Source organism: Phoxinus phoxinus (assembly GCF_949152265.1).
Source record: "Phoxinus phoxinus genome assembly, chromosome: 7".
Lineage (NCBI taxonomy): Eukaryota > Metazoa > Chordata > Actinopteri > Cypriniformes > Leuciscidae > Phoxinus > Phoxinus phoxinus.
The window spans coordinates 9,130,626-9,144,674 of record NC_136882.1 but is presented as its reverse complement, the minus strand read 5'-3'; the positions used below and the strand labels follow the sequence as shown (position 1 = coordinate 9,144,674).

The 14,049-nt window shown below is 38.9% G+C and overlaps 1 protein-coding gene across 3 annotated transcripts in view; it reads right to left on the bottom strand.

The window, feature by feature from the left end:
• The window catches only part of galnt13 (polypeptide N-acetylgalactosaminyltransferase 13), a 110,866-nt gene extending 96,817 nt beyond the window's left edge, over positions 1 to 14,049 (bottom strand). For all 3 annotated transcript variants that reach the window (XM_079619941.1, XM_079619939.1, XM_079619940.1), the window contains exons 1-2: positions 13,619 to 14,049; positions 9,406 to 9,650 (exon numbers count right to left, since the gene is read on the bottom strand). In XM_079619941.1, coding sequence (XP_079476067.1) covers positions 9,406 to 9,547 — 142 coding nt within the window. In that variant the 5' untranslated portion in view covers positions 9,548 to 9,650; positions 13,619 to 14,049. The remainder of the gene's footprint in view (positions 1 to 9,405; positions 9,651 to 13,618) is intronic.

Sequence of the window (14,049 nt, the reverse complement as noted above, 5' to 3'; positions counted from 1 at the left end):
CAACCCATTTTAGATTTGCGTAGGGGCGCAAGAGTAATTTATCCCGCCGGTATAATAGCAACAGCCCCTGGGATCCGCCCACAAAGTTACTTGCGTTTCGCGTTTGATACTTGCATTTCAGATCGTTAAAATAGGGCCCTAAGTGTTAGTTTTTTAAAAAAATAAGTTTGATCTTGGTTTGTTATTTGATATAAAAATGGGAATGTGACGTCATGATTGACAGCTGTAATGACAGCTTCTCTAGACGAAATAGTCACCGAGGCACCATATTACTTTTTGGGGGATTTTCGGGAGGAGATTGGATCTTCAACCTTAATTTCTACATGTCCGTAACTGTTTATTTCTCACAGTAAACTTTGTAGTAACCGTTTCAGTAGGAGTGAGGGCGGGGCCTTGATATCGTGGCTTTACTTCTGGCACACTATACTGCGCAGACTTGTGTCACGCGATCACTACTGCGCAGAAGCAGGTCCCAAATCAGCGCAAGATGTCAGTGCCATATTAAGACTCTGGCGGCTTCACTTTTCATCAATGGAAGAGAGTGAAGGGGCGTCGTCCGTCTTTTTTTTTTAAGTCTATGCCCTGAACCATCAGCTTCTCCACCTCTTCTAGCCCAGATTTTACCCAAACAGTCCACCAGGGCTCCAACATGTCTCCTCCTTCTATTGGCTCTGCGGTGGAGTCACCCTCCTGCGTCTACCTCCAAAAGCTCCATCTTTCCTCCACTGTTGGACTTTTGGTTATAGCGTGGGAACAAGCCTTCCAGCAGGAGGGTTGTTGTGCCAGGTTTACGTTCTGATGTGTGGACTCTTATTTTGAAATTCTGTACTTTAGTCCTTTAGTTCATGCCCCATGTATTTATGGGCTGTAAATACATGGGGCATGAACTAATGGACTAAAGAACTGTGTGATTTCAGTTGTTTGTTGTCATTAGACGCATTTCCATTACAGATTTGCGGATTAAAATTTCAGATTTACAGAATTATATTTTCTAAATGTCAATAAAAAAAACTATTGCGAAATGACGCCGTTTTGGTGTCATTAATTTAATGACACCGAATTATTAATTTAATTACTTATTAATTTAAATTCTATTAAATTTCAAAATAGACTGAATATATATATTTTTTTTTTCATTCCAAAAATCATGGCAATAGATCTTGGTAGCTTTACATATATCTCAGCCACCGCACTAGCCATTGTTTTAAATCGATGGAGACATAGGTGTGTTATCCAAGCATTAATGACAAGGAAAGACCCTTATACTTGTGAGTAGCACATATGAGGTGTTTCTCCCTCATCTCTGCTTCAAGGTCTTGATTGTAGCATTTATGTGTTGTTTAGAATCCAGTATTCACGTAATTCTTTTGTCTTTTATGAGTTTAATAAAGGAGTCTGTCTCGTCTTCTGTCCAAACATACCACACCATCTATGTCAGGCGACCTGTAAATGCGCATAAACTGTTTCCATTGCAGGTTTGCGAAATATTCCTTTTTCAAATTGCCTGAAAAACCACTATTGAAAACCACTGTTTTGAGATATATGGGAGTTTTTGCGAAATTTACGTGTTTCCATTGGGCGTATATTCAATTTGCAATTTCAATTTGTGCAATTTGAAGGATAATGGAAATGCGACTATTGACATGTGAGGTTTGCGTTTATTCCTTGATACTCTAGTGATCTCCTGCGTGTTTTTTTTTTATGGTAATACGTTTTTTAAATATGTATCCTTCATCATATGTGTTGGCTAGCAGCCACAATGACTACGTTTACAAGCTGTTAAAATTCGGGTTAAGGTCACTATTCGAGTTTCTGAAACATTTGGGATAACTCGTTTACATGCGTGAGCAGAGAGAGTTACTCCTGTATACTTGGAATGTGTAATCAGTCGCCAATATCCCGATGTAAACGGCGACGCACGTTAGCGTCTGGACGTACGGACAACATTAAGACGCAATATGCGTCATTTCCGATTCTTCTTCCTGTATCCAAAGACAACAGCAACAACAGCAGCAGCAGGCGGATAATGAATAGTTTGGGGCAGATAGCGATAGTCTTTGTTTGCGCTTTGGCGCTGGTACTGATCCACCAGCAGCACTTGACACTACTGTGCCTCATGGTCTTTATTAATAGAAGGAGAGAAATTGAGCAAGAGATGGGAAATGTAGCTGGAGCTGTGCCACACATATAAAGAAATTGGTCTCCTCCTCGCTCCAAAAGTGTGGTGCTGTGCTGCGTCTCGCCATGTTAACCTCGACTTGTTTACTTCCGCTATACTGCACGCGGGGTTTTTTTATGCGCCATCTCTACTCAAAAGACCAAGATTCCTTGCGAATAGAACATGCGCAGAACACACATTTTGATGGGGATATGATGACCAAATATTCGGGTTAGAAAAGGGGTACCCCAGGTATAATATCCCGGTTTTTAAAAACCGGGATATGAGCATATCCGGGTTTTTGCCGGTGTTTACATGGCCGTGCGCGACCGGGTTATTGCTAATATTCCGGTTTTGAACGGGTTATTGGCTGCATGTAAACGTAGTCACTGTTACACAGTGAGATGACAGGAGGCATGGAAAAGATTGTGTAGAACAGACTTTTAAGAAAACTTTTGTTAATAATTTAGATGCCTTAGAAATTTGCATATTAAGCACGATAGAGTTGGTTAAGCCCATATTTGCACTGTGGTAACTGAAGATGCTCCTTCAAAAACATTAAAATAGCACACGTTTGCTAGTGAATCATTTCCAGGATTTTCACCCTCCTACAGACTGCCCTGCATCTTGATTACTAGAAAATGAAAACAAAAATAGTATTTATACAAGTAAACACAAAAACAAATGCATCATCATTTAAACAGCCAACAGATAAGAACTGTTATCAAAAAATAAGTTTTTTGAGTTTCTGAAGAAAATGTGAGTGGTTTTGCCCTGGGCAAACTCACTGCCACAATGCTAGGATACATTCCAAGTGGTTACTAGGGTATCACAATGTGGCTGTTAAAGGGTTAGTTCACCCAAAAATGAAAATAATGTCATTAATGACTCACCCTCATGTCGTTCTAAGCCCGTAAGACCTCCGTTCATCTTCGGAACACAGTTTAAGATATTTTAGATTTAGTCCGAGAGCTTTCTGTCCCTCCATTGAAACTGTATATACGGTATACTGTCCATGTCCATAAAGGTAATAAAAACATCATCACAGTAGTCCATGTGACATCAGTGGGTTAGTTAGAAGTTTTTGAAGCATCGAAAATACTTTTTGATCCAAAAATAACACAAAATAAGACTTTATTCAGCATTGTATTCCCTCCCGGGTCTGTTGTCAATCGTTCACAGTTATGCTGATGGCGTAAGACGCTGATGACGTGTTATCTGGTGCGCCCGAGCTTCATTTATAGACTGAGGGAAACGCACGCTGTAAAAGTGTCTCATCCGCGACATGCACATTTATGCACCATTAAAAAAATGATATCCACGCAAACAATGTAGAATAGCTTGAATATAGCGTGCGTCTCCCTCAGACTGTAAACGAAGCTCGGGCGCACCAGATAACACGTCATCAGCGTCTTACGTCACATCACTGTGATTTGTATTCTACAATATTATTTGAGGGTTTTTATCACTGTCTTCTATAAACCTACATGTACAGTCTGAGCTCTCCCAGAGCGATAAATCAATCTGCAGAAGACCAGGTTAAGAGGGTTCAATCCAAACCTCTCTCAGCCAATCACAGTCCTCAGTAATGGCTTGTCTGATCTGTTGGGTTTCTCAGTTAAGAGGTCAGGGTGAACCTGGTGGTCTGCAGTGGCAGGTTTAGACAGGATTACTCTGCAGAGCGTATGCATGAAATTATGGCTTTATGAATACTGACAGAAAACCGCATATGATGCAGCTAAACACAACAATATAAGAAGGAGTGCTGTGACTGCAGTATGACGAAGAGCAACTTATCAAGGTCTTTGACAATAACTGCAAGAATGAAACTCTGCAGCATCGCTTCTTATCGTCTGTCTTCAACCTTCACAATATTTCAAAGCAGAACACCGGGGGATTTCATATACCCTTACACACTGCTCTCTTACTTAGCTGCCTAATCCAAAAATAGCATCCATTTGAGCACAAGGACAGCCCATAATATCATGTCATTGAAATTTATCTGAAAAAGTTGTCCCATACTCTCTGTTCCAAAACCTAGTGAGTTGCTTCGTAAGCAGTATTTTAAGCTTTTTGAAAAGGAAAGACACCACATTCTGGATAAATTGCAAAGCAGCAAAGAAGACAATGTACTGTGTCAAAATGTACTGTTTTAATAATAATAAAAAAATATAAATCCAAGATATCAGACAAAGTGAAAAAAAAGAGTCGATCTGACCCTTTTAAATAGATTCTCTAGAGTTACCCATAAAGATGTATAAAATATGTTAAATAATTAATACTCACTAAGCAGTTTTATTAGAATGTAAAGCTCTGTTGCATTCTCAGTCTGGGAAGAGGTTGATGTATACTTAATGGTGTAGCAATTAAAATGTGGAAGCAACAATACCCCACTGCATTACTATATTGATCCCAGTACACTATTTATTAAGCAATAGGATCAAAACTTGTAGCAATCTCTGTCCTCTCTTTAATGTGGCTGTTTTGTGATACATCTACTGCAGCAAAAACAACTTCATATTTCGCTGCACAGTAAAGCTAAAAATAAAAAAAACTTGTTTTATCTTTTGAACAGACTAAAAGTCAAATCTTCCTTAGATAGGATATTTGAAAATGTATCTCCAGTAGATATAATTTTACAGAGACATGAAATAGAAGGAAACTCTAAAGACTGGACAAGACTAATCACATTAGTTAGTGGTGTTTCCATTACTATTACTACACTTAGGGCCAGATTAACTACAATCTTGCGCCAGTGCAAACCCTCTTTTGGCGTAAAAACAATACTGTCAGGATTTAGGCTACTAATGGCACACAGTGAAAAGAAATTGTGCTGAAAAGGTGTGGACATGGTTATTTTTGCAGCTGCCCTTATTGGATATGCATTTGTAGAAAATTCCCTTCCAGATGCAAAATTTATGGGAGAGTATTTAAATGAACCATGCAAGGTGATTTACTAAGGTTTGTGCTTATCAATTTACTGTATATTCGCCATTATGTAATGCCCCCAAAAAAACATGTCTTAAAGGGGACCTCCGACCTATTATGCAAAATTCCATTTTATAAGATGTTTGAACACCAATGTGTGTCCACAGTGAGTGAGAACAACCAGCCTATAATAGTAAAAAACATATATATTTTTTTAATTCCCATAAATCAAAAGCAGTCTCTTCAAACAAGCTAAATCAGATTCCCCCCTACAATGACATCATTGTAGTAGAGAGAAGCCCCGCCCACAGTGAGGATCTGCCCCACGGTGAGGATCTGCCCCATTAGCACAAACACAGCCCTGAATGAGAAGCACAGAGTCCACCATTTCTTTATCCTCGCTGTAGCAGCTGAAGATGTACAGTGTCTGCGCCAAATAGGCATTACAAGTGTTGTGGTATGGGATGCACCAATGAACATAAGAGTCTCCAATGACTCCCACCATCACTGAGTCACTGAGGACATGGTGGTTAAAAATATTTTTAGAAGGAAATGTCCCGAAGAAAATCGCTAAAGTCTTATACTTTTGCGGCAATCATTTTGTCTGCTTTTCAACGCTGGATTTAAAAAAAGTTGATTCTGAAAGATGGGTCAACACCAACTCTTCGGATCCAGACAAAGTAGGCATAACGTCATATGCTGCGAATCCTTCCAAATTGTTGGTTCAGAGGCTGTCCACCACAGCCATAGAGGCCATCCTTCTGTGCCCCCTGACAGCTCTGTTAGGGCCAGGGAGGCCGTTTCGGAACTCTCTGTGCTCTCTGTCATGGTCACAGAGGCCGTCTTTGAACACTCTTGTCTCCCCATCTCTGTTCTACCATGGCCTCCTGGCTCTCTGCAGTCGCAGGCTCCACCGTGGTGATTTCCAGCTCCACCAGTGGAGCTCCACCCTGGCTCCTTGAGCCGCCCTTTTACATGTTCCTTGTGTTGCGTTTGAACATTTATTAACCTTGAGTTACATCCTGTTCCTGGTGTCATCTTTGTAGTTCTTTGTAGTTTATCCCATCGATTAGTCTTGATTGTTCCAAGGTGAGTCTTTGCTTGTGTATATATACCCCTGTGTTTCACATGTTCATTTTTGGAATTGGTGGTTATCCTTCCATGGATGTCATATGTGGTAGTTCTCAGTTTGATCTCTTAGTTTCCTTGCGTTCCTTCATTGTTACCTTCATCATTTATATCATTAAAGTCAACCTGCATTTAGATACATCTCTCCTTGATTTTTGAGTCTGCTTGCACATTACAAGAAGATTACATTCATCTGTTTTGGATAAAACTGAAAACGCTTAAGCTCCACTCACTGGACATTCCATTTTAAAAGTCCCGATTGAAGCACCATAATGTCATTTAGCAGTGTTCCCCAATTTTCCCAATGAGCATGGGTTGCTGTTTTTGTCTTGGGCCAGTTAGTATGCAATCACTATAGAAATTTCATGCAACCATCTAAATACACTCAGGACACCTTAGCAACCTTATAGTAATGCCCTAGCAACCACTGACAACACACTAGCATTGTGGCAATGAGCTGTGCAACGGAAACCATCAATAGCCATTCACCTTTTTTTCAGAAAATGTAAAAACATAGTTCTGCATTATGAAATAATATGAAGACTAGGCATAATAAGGATAGATTCACATCAGAAAATCAGTGAAGAACTGTGCCAACTGCCAATTCATTTTTATATAAGATATTTGCTAGCCAATGAAGTCAAACTCTATAATTAACAAACTAATTAAGAGAATCAGTAGGTAATAAGAATTCAAGCTTAAATATAAAGGTAATAATTAACCAGCAATTATGGATCTAAAATCCGTATAGGCCTACTGCACGTTGGTATCTGCACTGTACTGTACAGGTGGCTTGCTGAAATGTATACAATTCCCAGCTTGAAACTGAACTTTCAAGTTTTGTACCTGTTCAAGTAGGTATTTCATAACCTTTAGATAACCACCTCTTGCCATCAGGGCTAGCTAATCAGTGGTGATGACCTCAATAAGAGAAGATCTTTAAGCTGGTCCGTCCTTATGAAAAAAGCAATCTATCGCAAATAGCCGACAGACTGCAGTGCTTCTAAGCCCTGCTCTTTCAGCATTGTGGCTGCTTAGACCTCATCTGACTGTTTAATACCCTAATTGCTTTCCTGCCATTATTAAATCCTGAATGCATGGATACAGATTGTATTTCAGACAGACACAAGCTTCCTGTTTGTCCACTTCATTAGAAGCAACAAGCAGACCACAGAATCTGAATACATAACAAGACATTTGATGAGGCTCAGAAAAAGACTGTGATTATGGTTGTTGGTGGGCCACATCTAAACCTGAAAGCAGCTTACGGTACGAGTTAAACCTGTTTACCAGGCAGAGCATTGAAGTGAGGACAAGGATCTGATGATGCTGGGATTAAACAGTGAGAAATGAGCAGCTGGTGAGCACACTTCAGGAGATTTCAAGGCCAGAAAACAATGACAATTCACTTCATATTGAAAGTTCTGCTTGAAAAGTATCTTGATTTAAATTATTGTTGTTTTGTTTTGTTTTGTTTTGTGTTGTTATGCCCATTTAAAGGAATGATCACCCTTGTGTTGTGTAAAACTTCAGACTACTGGAAATAAAACATCCAAAATACATATTTAACTGTTTATTTTATTACACTTTATATTTTGTGTCAGAAGATTTTTATTACAATACAATTTTTTAAGGCAGTTTATTTTTCTCCTGCACTGAGCCAGAAATCTCCACTTTAGTAGCACTTGCATACAACTTTACATTTTTATTCATATCTATTCTCTAAAGGTTTTTATGAAAGTTTTTTCATATTTTGCATACATTTTTTTCTCTAAAAACACAGTGATTTTTTTCTACTGACTGTTTACAATATTTTTATTTTATTTTATGGAGTGAGAAAAAGAGATATTCAAAATCCCCCCTGTAAAAACCTATAACTCTAATATGAAAATTAAGTAAGAATTTGTAACATGACTTGTTCAGATTTATATGTTTTGGAATAATGTATGTACCGGTAAATGAGTCCATTTTCAATTAGATAAGGCTCCATTTGCATTTTTAAACATCACTGGCGAAGTATGGTGATATCAATTAGTTAAAATGATCGTTCTCCTGCATCGTTCTCACTTGCCTCCATTATTTACTGAAAATGTTCCGCTCAAATGTTATTTGTGCTTTGGAAAACATTCAAACGGATGTGTTGCAAGGTCTGCATTTGCCCTCAGAGGTATTGGTTGTATAAAATAAAGCAACCTGCAATCTGAACAAAAACCTGACATTTTGTGTTTCACAGAAGAAAGAATGTCAGACAGCTCTGGGAGGACAGTAAATGGTAACCATTTTCATTGTGGGTTTAACTATTCCTTTCAAATACAGGCTGTATGCGTATCATTATATTTACAAAGTGAGTGTATAAGTAAGTACACAAACACATCTGCACGGGTGCACAACGAGCCATCTTAAAGGAACACTCCACTTTTGTTGGAAATAGGCTCATTTTCCAACTCGCCCAGAGTTTAGTTTTAGTTTTTAAACGGTTTAGTTTTACCGTTTTCGAATCCATTCAACCGATCTCCGGGTCTGGCGGTAGCACTTTTAGCATAGCTTAGCATAGATAATTGAATCTGATTAGACCATTAGAATCTCTCTCAAAAAAATGTCCAAAGAGTTTCGATATTTTTCCTATTTAAAACTTGACTCTTCTGTAGTTACATTGTGTACTAAGAAAATGAAAATTTGCAATTTTCTAGGCCAATATATAGGAACTATACTCTCATTCCTGCGTAATAATCAAGGAACTGCTGTCGTACCAGCAGGCGCAATGATACTGGTACGGCAACACAGTTCTTTGATTATTACGCAGGAATTAGAGTATAGTTCCTAGTCATATTGGCCTAGAAAATCGCAACTTTTAATTTTCTGTCTGTCTTACTACACGATGTAACTACAGAAGAGTCAAGTTTTAAATAGGAAAAATATCAAAACTCTTTAGACATTTTTTTTTAGAGAGATGCTAACGGTCTAATCAGATTCAATAATCTAAGCTATGTTTAAAGTGCTACCGCCAGACCCGGAGATCGGCTGAATGGATTCGAAAACAGTAAAACTCAACTGTTTAACTCTGGGGGAATTGGAAAAGGAGCCTATTTCCCAAAAAAGTGGAGTGTTCCTTTAGGAGGCAGTAAATATGAACAGTGGACTCCTGGAGGTAATGAATAACCCATACCATTCTGTTAAACGGTCTGACTCACCTCTGAGCGCAGGCAGGAGCGAGTGTTCCTTCTTGCTATCGCATTTGTTGCACTCACTGAAGTACAGCAGCAGGAAGACGTCCACTAGCACCCAGACCAGAGAGGTGGTCAGCACCACCTTACAGTACACAAAGCGTCTCATGAGCCCCTGCTGGCGTCAGGACCTCACAGATGGGCAGATGAGAGGGATACAGGAGATGGGACAGGGGGAGTTGTGACAGGACACACGCTGAGACGTCATCCCACTGGAAGAAGACAAGAAATGCATAAATATTATAGGATTGAAATCCTTCTTTGCAAAACTCAGATAACATAGAGCAGACACACTATTCATTTAGTCTTCAGAAATGATACATAACAAGACTAGCAAGAGTTAAAGACCAAATTACAGACATAATTGCAGATATGCTGAGTATAACAGGTTGATCTGACATAAACCATGATATTTTAATGATCTAAGTGCATGTGCCCGGTTGCATAAAGCACCTTAAGTTTTTCCCTTAAGTATGACACTTAAGGGGCGATTTCCCCTTACCTAAGAGAATAATTTAAGGGTGTTGCATATAATCTCTTAAACGATTATCTTAGGTAAGGGAAACATTTAAGTGTTTCACGACAGCGATCCTGGATTCACGTTATAAAAGTCTGTTGTTGCCATAGATACGCAAAACACTAACACTAGCGGGAAAGAGCCCCCGCAACCCAGTGAACCACTCTGCTGACAGACGATTTGTGAACGTGGAAAACATCTCCCACTATCGTCGAAAACTCCCAGTTGCAAAAAAATGCAGTGCTATAAGCAGTTGTAACACCGCAGGTAAAGAGTGGTTGCGATGTGTGACACGGTCAAGGTCGCCGTCTAGTTTGTTAGTGATGTCAAATATTGAGCGTCGATCAAAGCGGTATTCTTGCAACAATTTTTCATTGCTAAGATGGTCCAAAGGGTTCTCCCTATCCCTAAAAATTCTTCTTGGCACATAATGATCTTCAGCTGGTTCCATAAATTCAGCCATGTCGTCTTATTTTTTGTCTGCGTTACTCTTAAGGTTACGATTTCCAAACCTTATGTTATACTTAGGGAAATGACCGTTATGGGGTTTTATGCAACACTTAACGCTTTTTAAGGGATTACTTAAGTGAAAAAACAGCATTTAAGGGAAATTCGAAGTGTTTATGACGTTTCACTTAAAAAAAACGTTAAGTAACACTTAAGGGTATTTTTCTGCAACACCCTTAGGTTTAAGGGAAACATAAGGGCAAACTTAAGGGAAAATTTCACTTAAGGTGCTTTATGCAACCGGGCACTGGTCTATGGCGTGTCTGAATCCGCTTTTGCAAGTTTAACGACGGGAAAAATGGTCAAAAAGTATTGTTCCTATTCTCTTAATGAGTAATGGGTGTGTTTTGCGTGTAACATGCAATAAACCAATCAGAGTCTCATCTCTCATTCCCTTTAAAAGCCAGTTGTGCTCGCACCATGGTGGATTGCCGTGACGGAATTTGCAGCCAGAAAGACTGAATGCTTCTCCAGAGCGCAAACGGATCTGCTCGTGCGCGAGGTTAAAGCGCGCAAGCAGACCATCTACGGGACAAGCCAGATTCCACCATATATTAAACATAAATTTTATGTGCACAATAATAATCTTACATTGTAATCCTTTTATTTTGAATGCATGTTTGTGTGCTGCTGTGCATCCCTGTGTGTGTAATAAGCAGAGTGTTCACGCATTGTGGACCCTCCAATAGGCGCATATTACGAATGCGCTCTTGAAATAACAAAAAAAAATATTTTGGCGCAGTCTATTTCAGTTGCTTGAACATAGCAACGAGCCAAAAACACACCTGATAGACCAGCAGCCCATGGGTCCACAAATGGGCGCTTAAACAACATTGTGCTAAGCGTGAAAATGATAACTGCGTCAGGCTGAAACTAGCAAAAAACACTTCCCAAAAGCCAATGGCAACAATGGTGAAAAAGGGCAACAAAGGTGAAAAATGCAACAGTAGGAACCAAAACTCCATCAGCTGAGCTACTATAAAATTAGTTATTATTAATGTTTTAAATCCTTTTTTTTCCTTTTAATTAGTTGTCTACACTGCAAGCAAGAGGTGTGACACAAGATCACTCCTGTTATAATGAACGAGGTGCTTCTCTTGTTTTCTCTGTGCCCTCTCTCCACCTTCTCTCTTTCCTGCAGTCTGGAAACAGTACACTCACTCCAGACTGTATGTCCCTTTCCTTCAGGGAATGCCTGGACAGCACACAGTGAACACAAACCCCTGAATCCATTATATATATACACTCTAAAGCACAAGCTGACAATGAAAGCTGCAAAAAGTAAAAGTGAAAGCTATCAGAAAACCAATTCGTTTAGATAAAAAATGTCATAGCACCAAGACATGTTTATGAATTATGATTAAAGGAATGCTTCATGTTTAAAATACAATATAGCATCTATGATGTTCTTTTGAATTGTCCCTCAGTTTGTAAAAACAAACAACATCTGCAGTAATGCCCTTACGTTGACGTCTATTAAAAAAAATATTCCAGATGGTTTAAAAACTGAACTGTTTTCTGTCGGGACTCCAGTATGGACAGCTTCGTTGATTATAAATAATGAGTTCTGTTTGCTTTTGATGAAATGCAATTCCCTCATCTGGTGTAGACCTGGTAAAGGGCTAATCACGTTTTCTTTGGGAAGTTTAAACATTAATAAAATAACAGAGATGAAATTGAACTCATTTCCTTTTAAATGTTTACATTGTTTGATTTCATCCAGTGTTTCAATTAACCAGCAGACTGGTGTAAAGTCTAAAAACTCAGACTGTGGTGTACAGTTACCACAAAGCTATTACCATTAGTCTCCTGAAATTGAAAACCCAAAGAAAGCATTGATTGGGTCTTAATTAAGAGGCTTTCACTTCACATTGGGCCTTTGAATGTCTGATAGTCACAGCTTTGTAGCAAATGAGACCTTGTTAATTTGCAGTCATCATTTATTTGATTCATTTGCTAAGAGTTTACTAGTAACAAACTGACTATTTTAGCTCTGCAGGATTTTTACAGATTGTCTCAATGTATCAAAATAACAACTATCACTGCACAAAGGTTAAGAAGCACAGAACTATGCAACACAATAAAACACAGACATGATCAAACAGCACAGTGCATCATTTACACATATTTTGCAGAATATTGCCTACATATTTCCAAAGTCAACTGACATAACAGTATTGAATATGCCACAAGATCTGAGAAAAATAAGCAGTTTATGACATAGGCCTACCCTGGTTATCTACATAGGTCACCAAGTGAGCATGTCTCAGAGCTTAGTTAACTCACTAATCCTCTGATCCTTTAGCTTTTATTTCCTTTTACAAAACACTCACACTAAAATCAGTTCCAGTGGCAGAAAATGTGCTTGAGTTCCTGAGTCAGCAGCTTTCACTTCAAATTAAAGACGAACACGATTTTTCCTTAAGGCGTTTTTTTCATGCAGGGATGGTGGTCTGCATATGTCGACATACATCTGTGCATCAGATGACTAACACACACACACACACACACACACACACACACACACACACACACACACACACACACACACACACACACACACACACACACCTGTTTGACTCAAGTAAGTGATGCCATCAGATGCCCAAGGCAACATTTGAGAATTATTCTCTCTCTCAGTAAATGACAGCTGGGGAATTCATCATAACATTATATATCCGGGAATAGGATATAAAAAAGCCAATTGTATTTAATGTTAACTCCTTTCTGATAAACATGATCTTTTGTAAACAACCAAAAAATTATCCAAGCTCTTGTCAAGTTGACTGGAGCAACTGTCCACACCCACCAATAACCCCTCACAACCCGAATATTATAATTTTTAAGTTAGTTATGTTTTGCAAAAATCAAAATTGTTTTGACAATAAATGTTATAACAATCACAAACTAACATAATGCTGATGACGTGATCATTTTAAAATATGTTTGGATCACAAGCTCCCAAAAAAGGTAAGTTTTAAAGACATAAAATGCTCAGGTTGTAGCTATTAAATGAATAAATAAATGTTGTGGGTTGGTTTACACGCGAAAACAAAACGATGACTGCTTATCTGTGGTTTTGGATCGATTCGTGAATGCTGAAATGTGCTCTCAATATATTTACATCATGTAAGGCAATGCCACTTCTGTACTTACTGAATAAAGGCTGAATGACACCTTGAGCTCCCGATGACCAGCCAACAACGTGTTGCGTCCGTTTCCTATAATTTATAATTCCAACACGATTTCATGTGTAGGCTATCTCTTGGTACGAGCAACGACATATTCCCGATAAAAAAGAATGAATGAGTAATTAAACGAGTAACAGGCCGGATTTATTTGGCCAAATACACCTCGAGCTGTCCCTTACAGCTCTGTGTGACAAATGATGCTGCATCTGTCCACTGCATCACTGGCCAGATGTCATTCCTGGAATCAGATGCGGATGCTGGACCTATATGTCCTGCACCAGGTCTCAGGTTGTGTCTTCATTTGAAGAAAAAAAACATTTGCTTGTCCTCAGAAATGCTTTCATATGATGTCGAAATCGTTCCGGTTGGGGTATTGGATTTAGGATGACTGGAGAC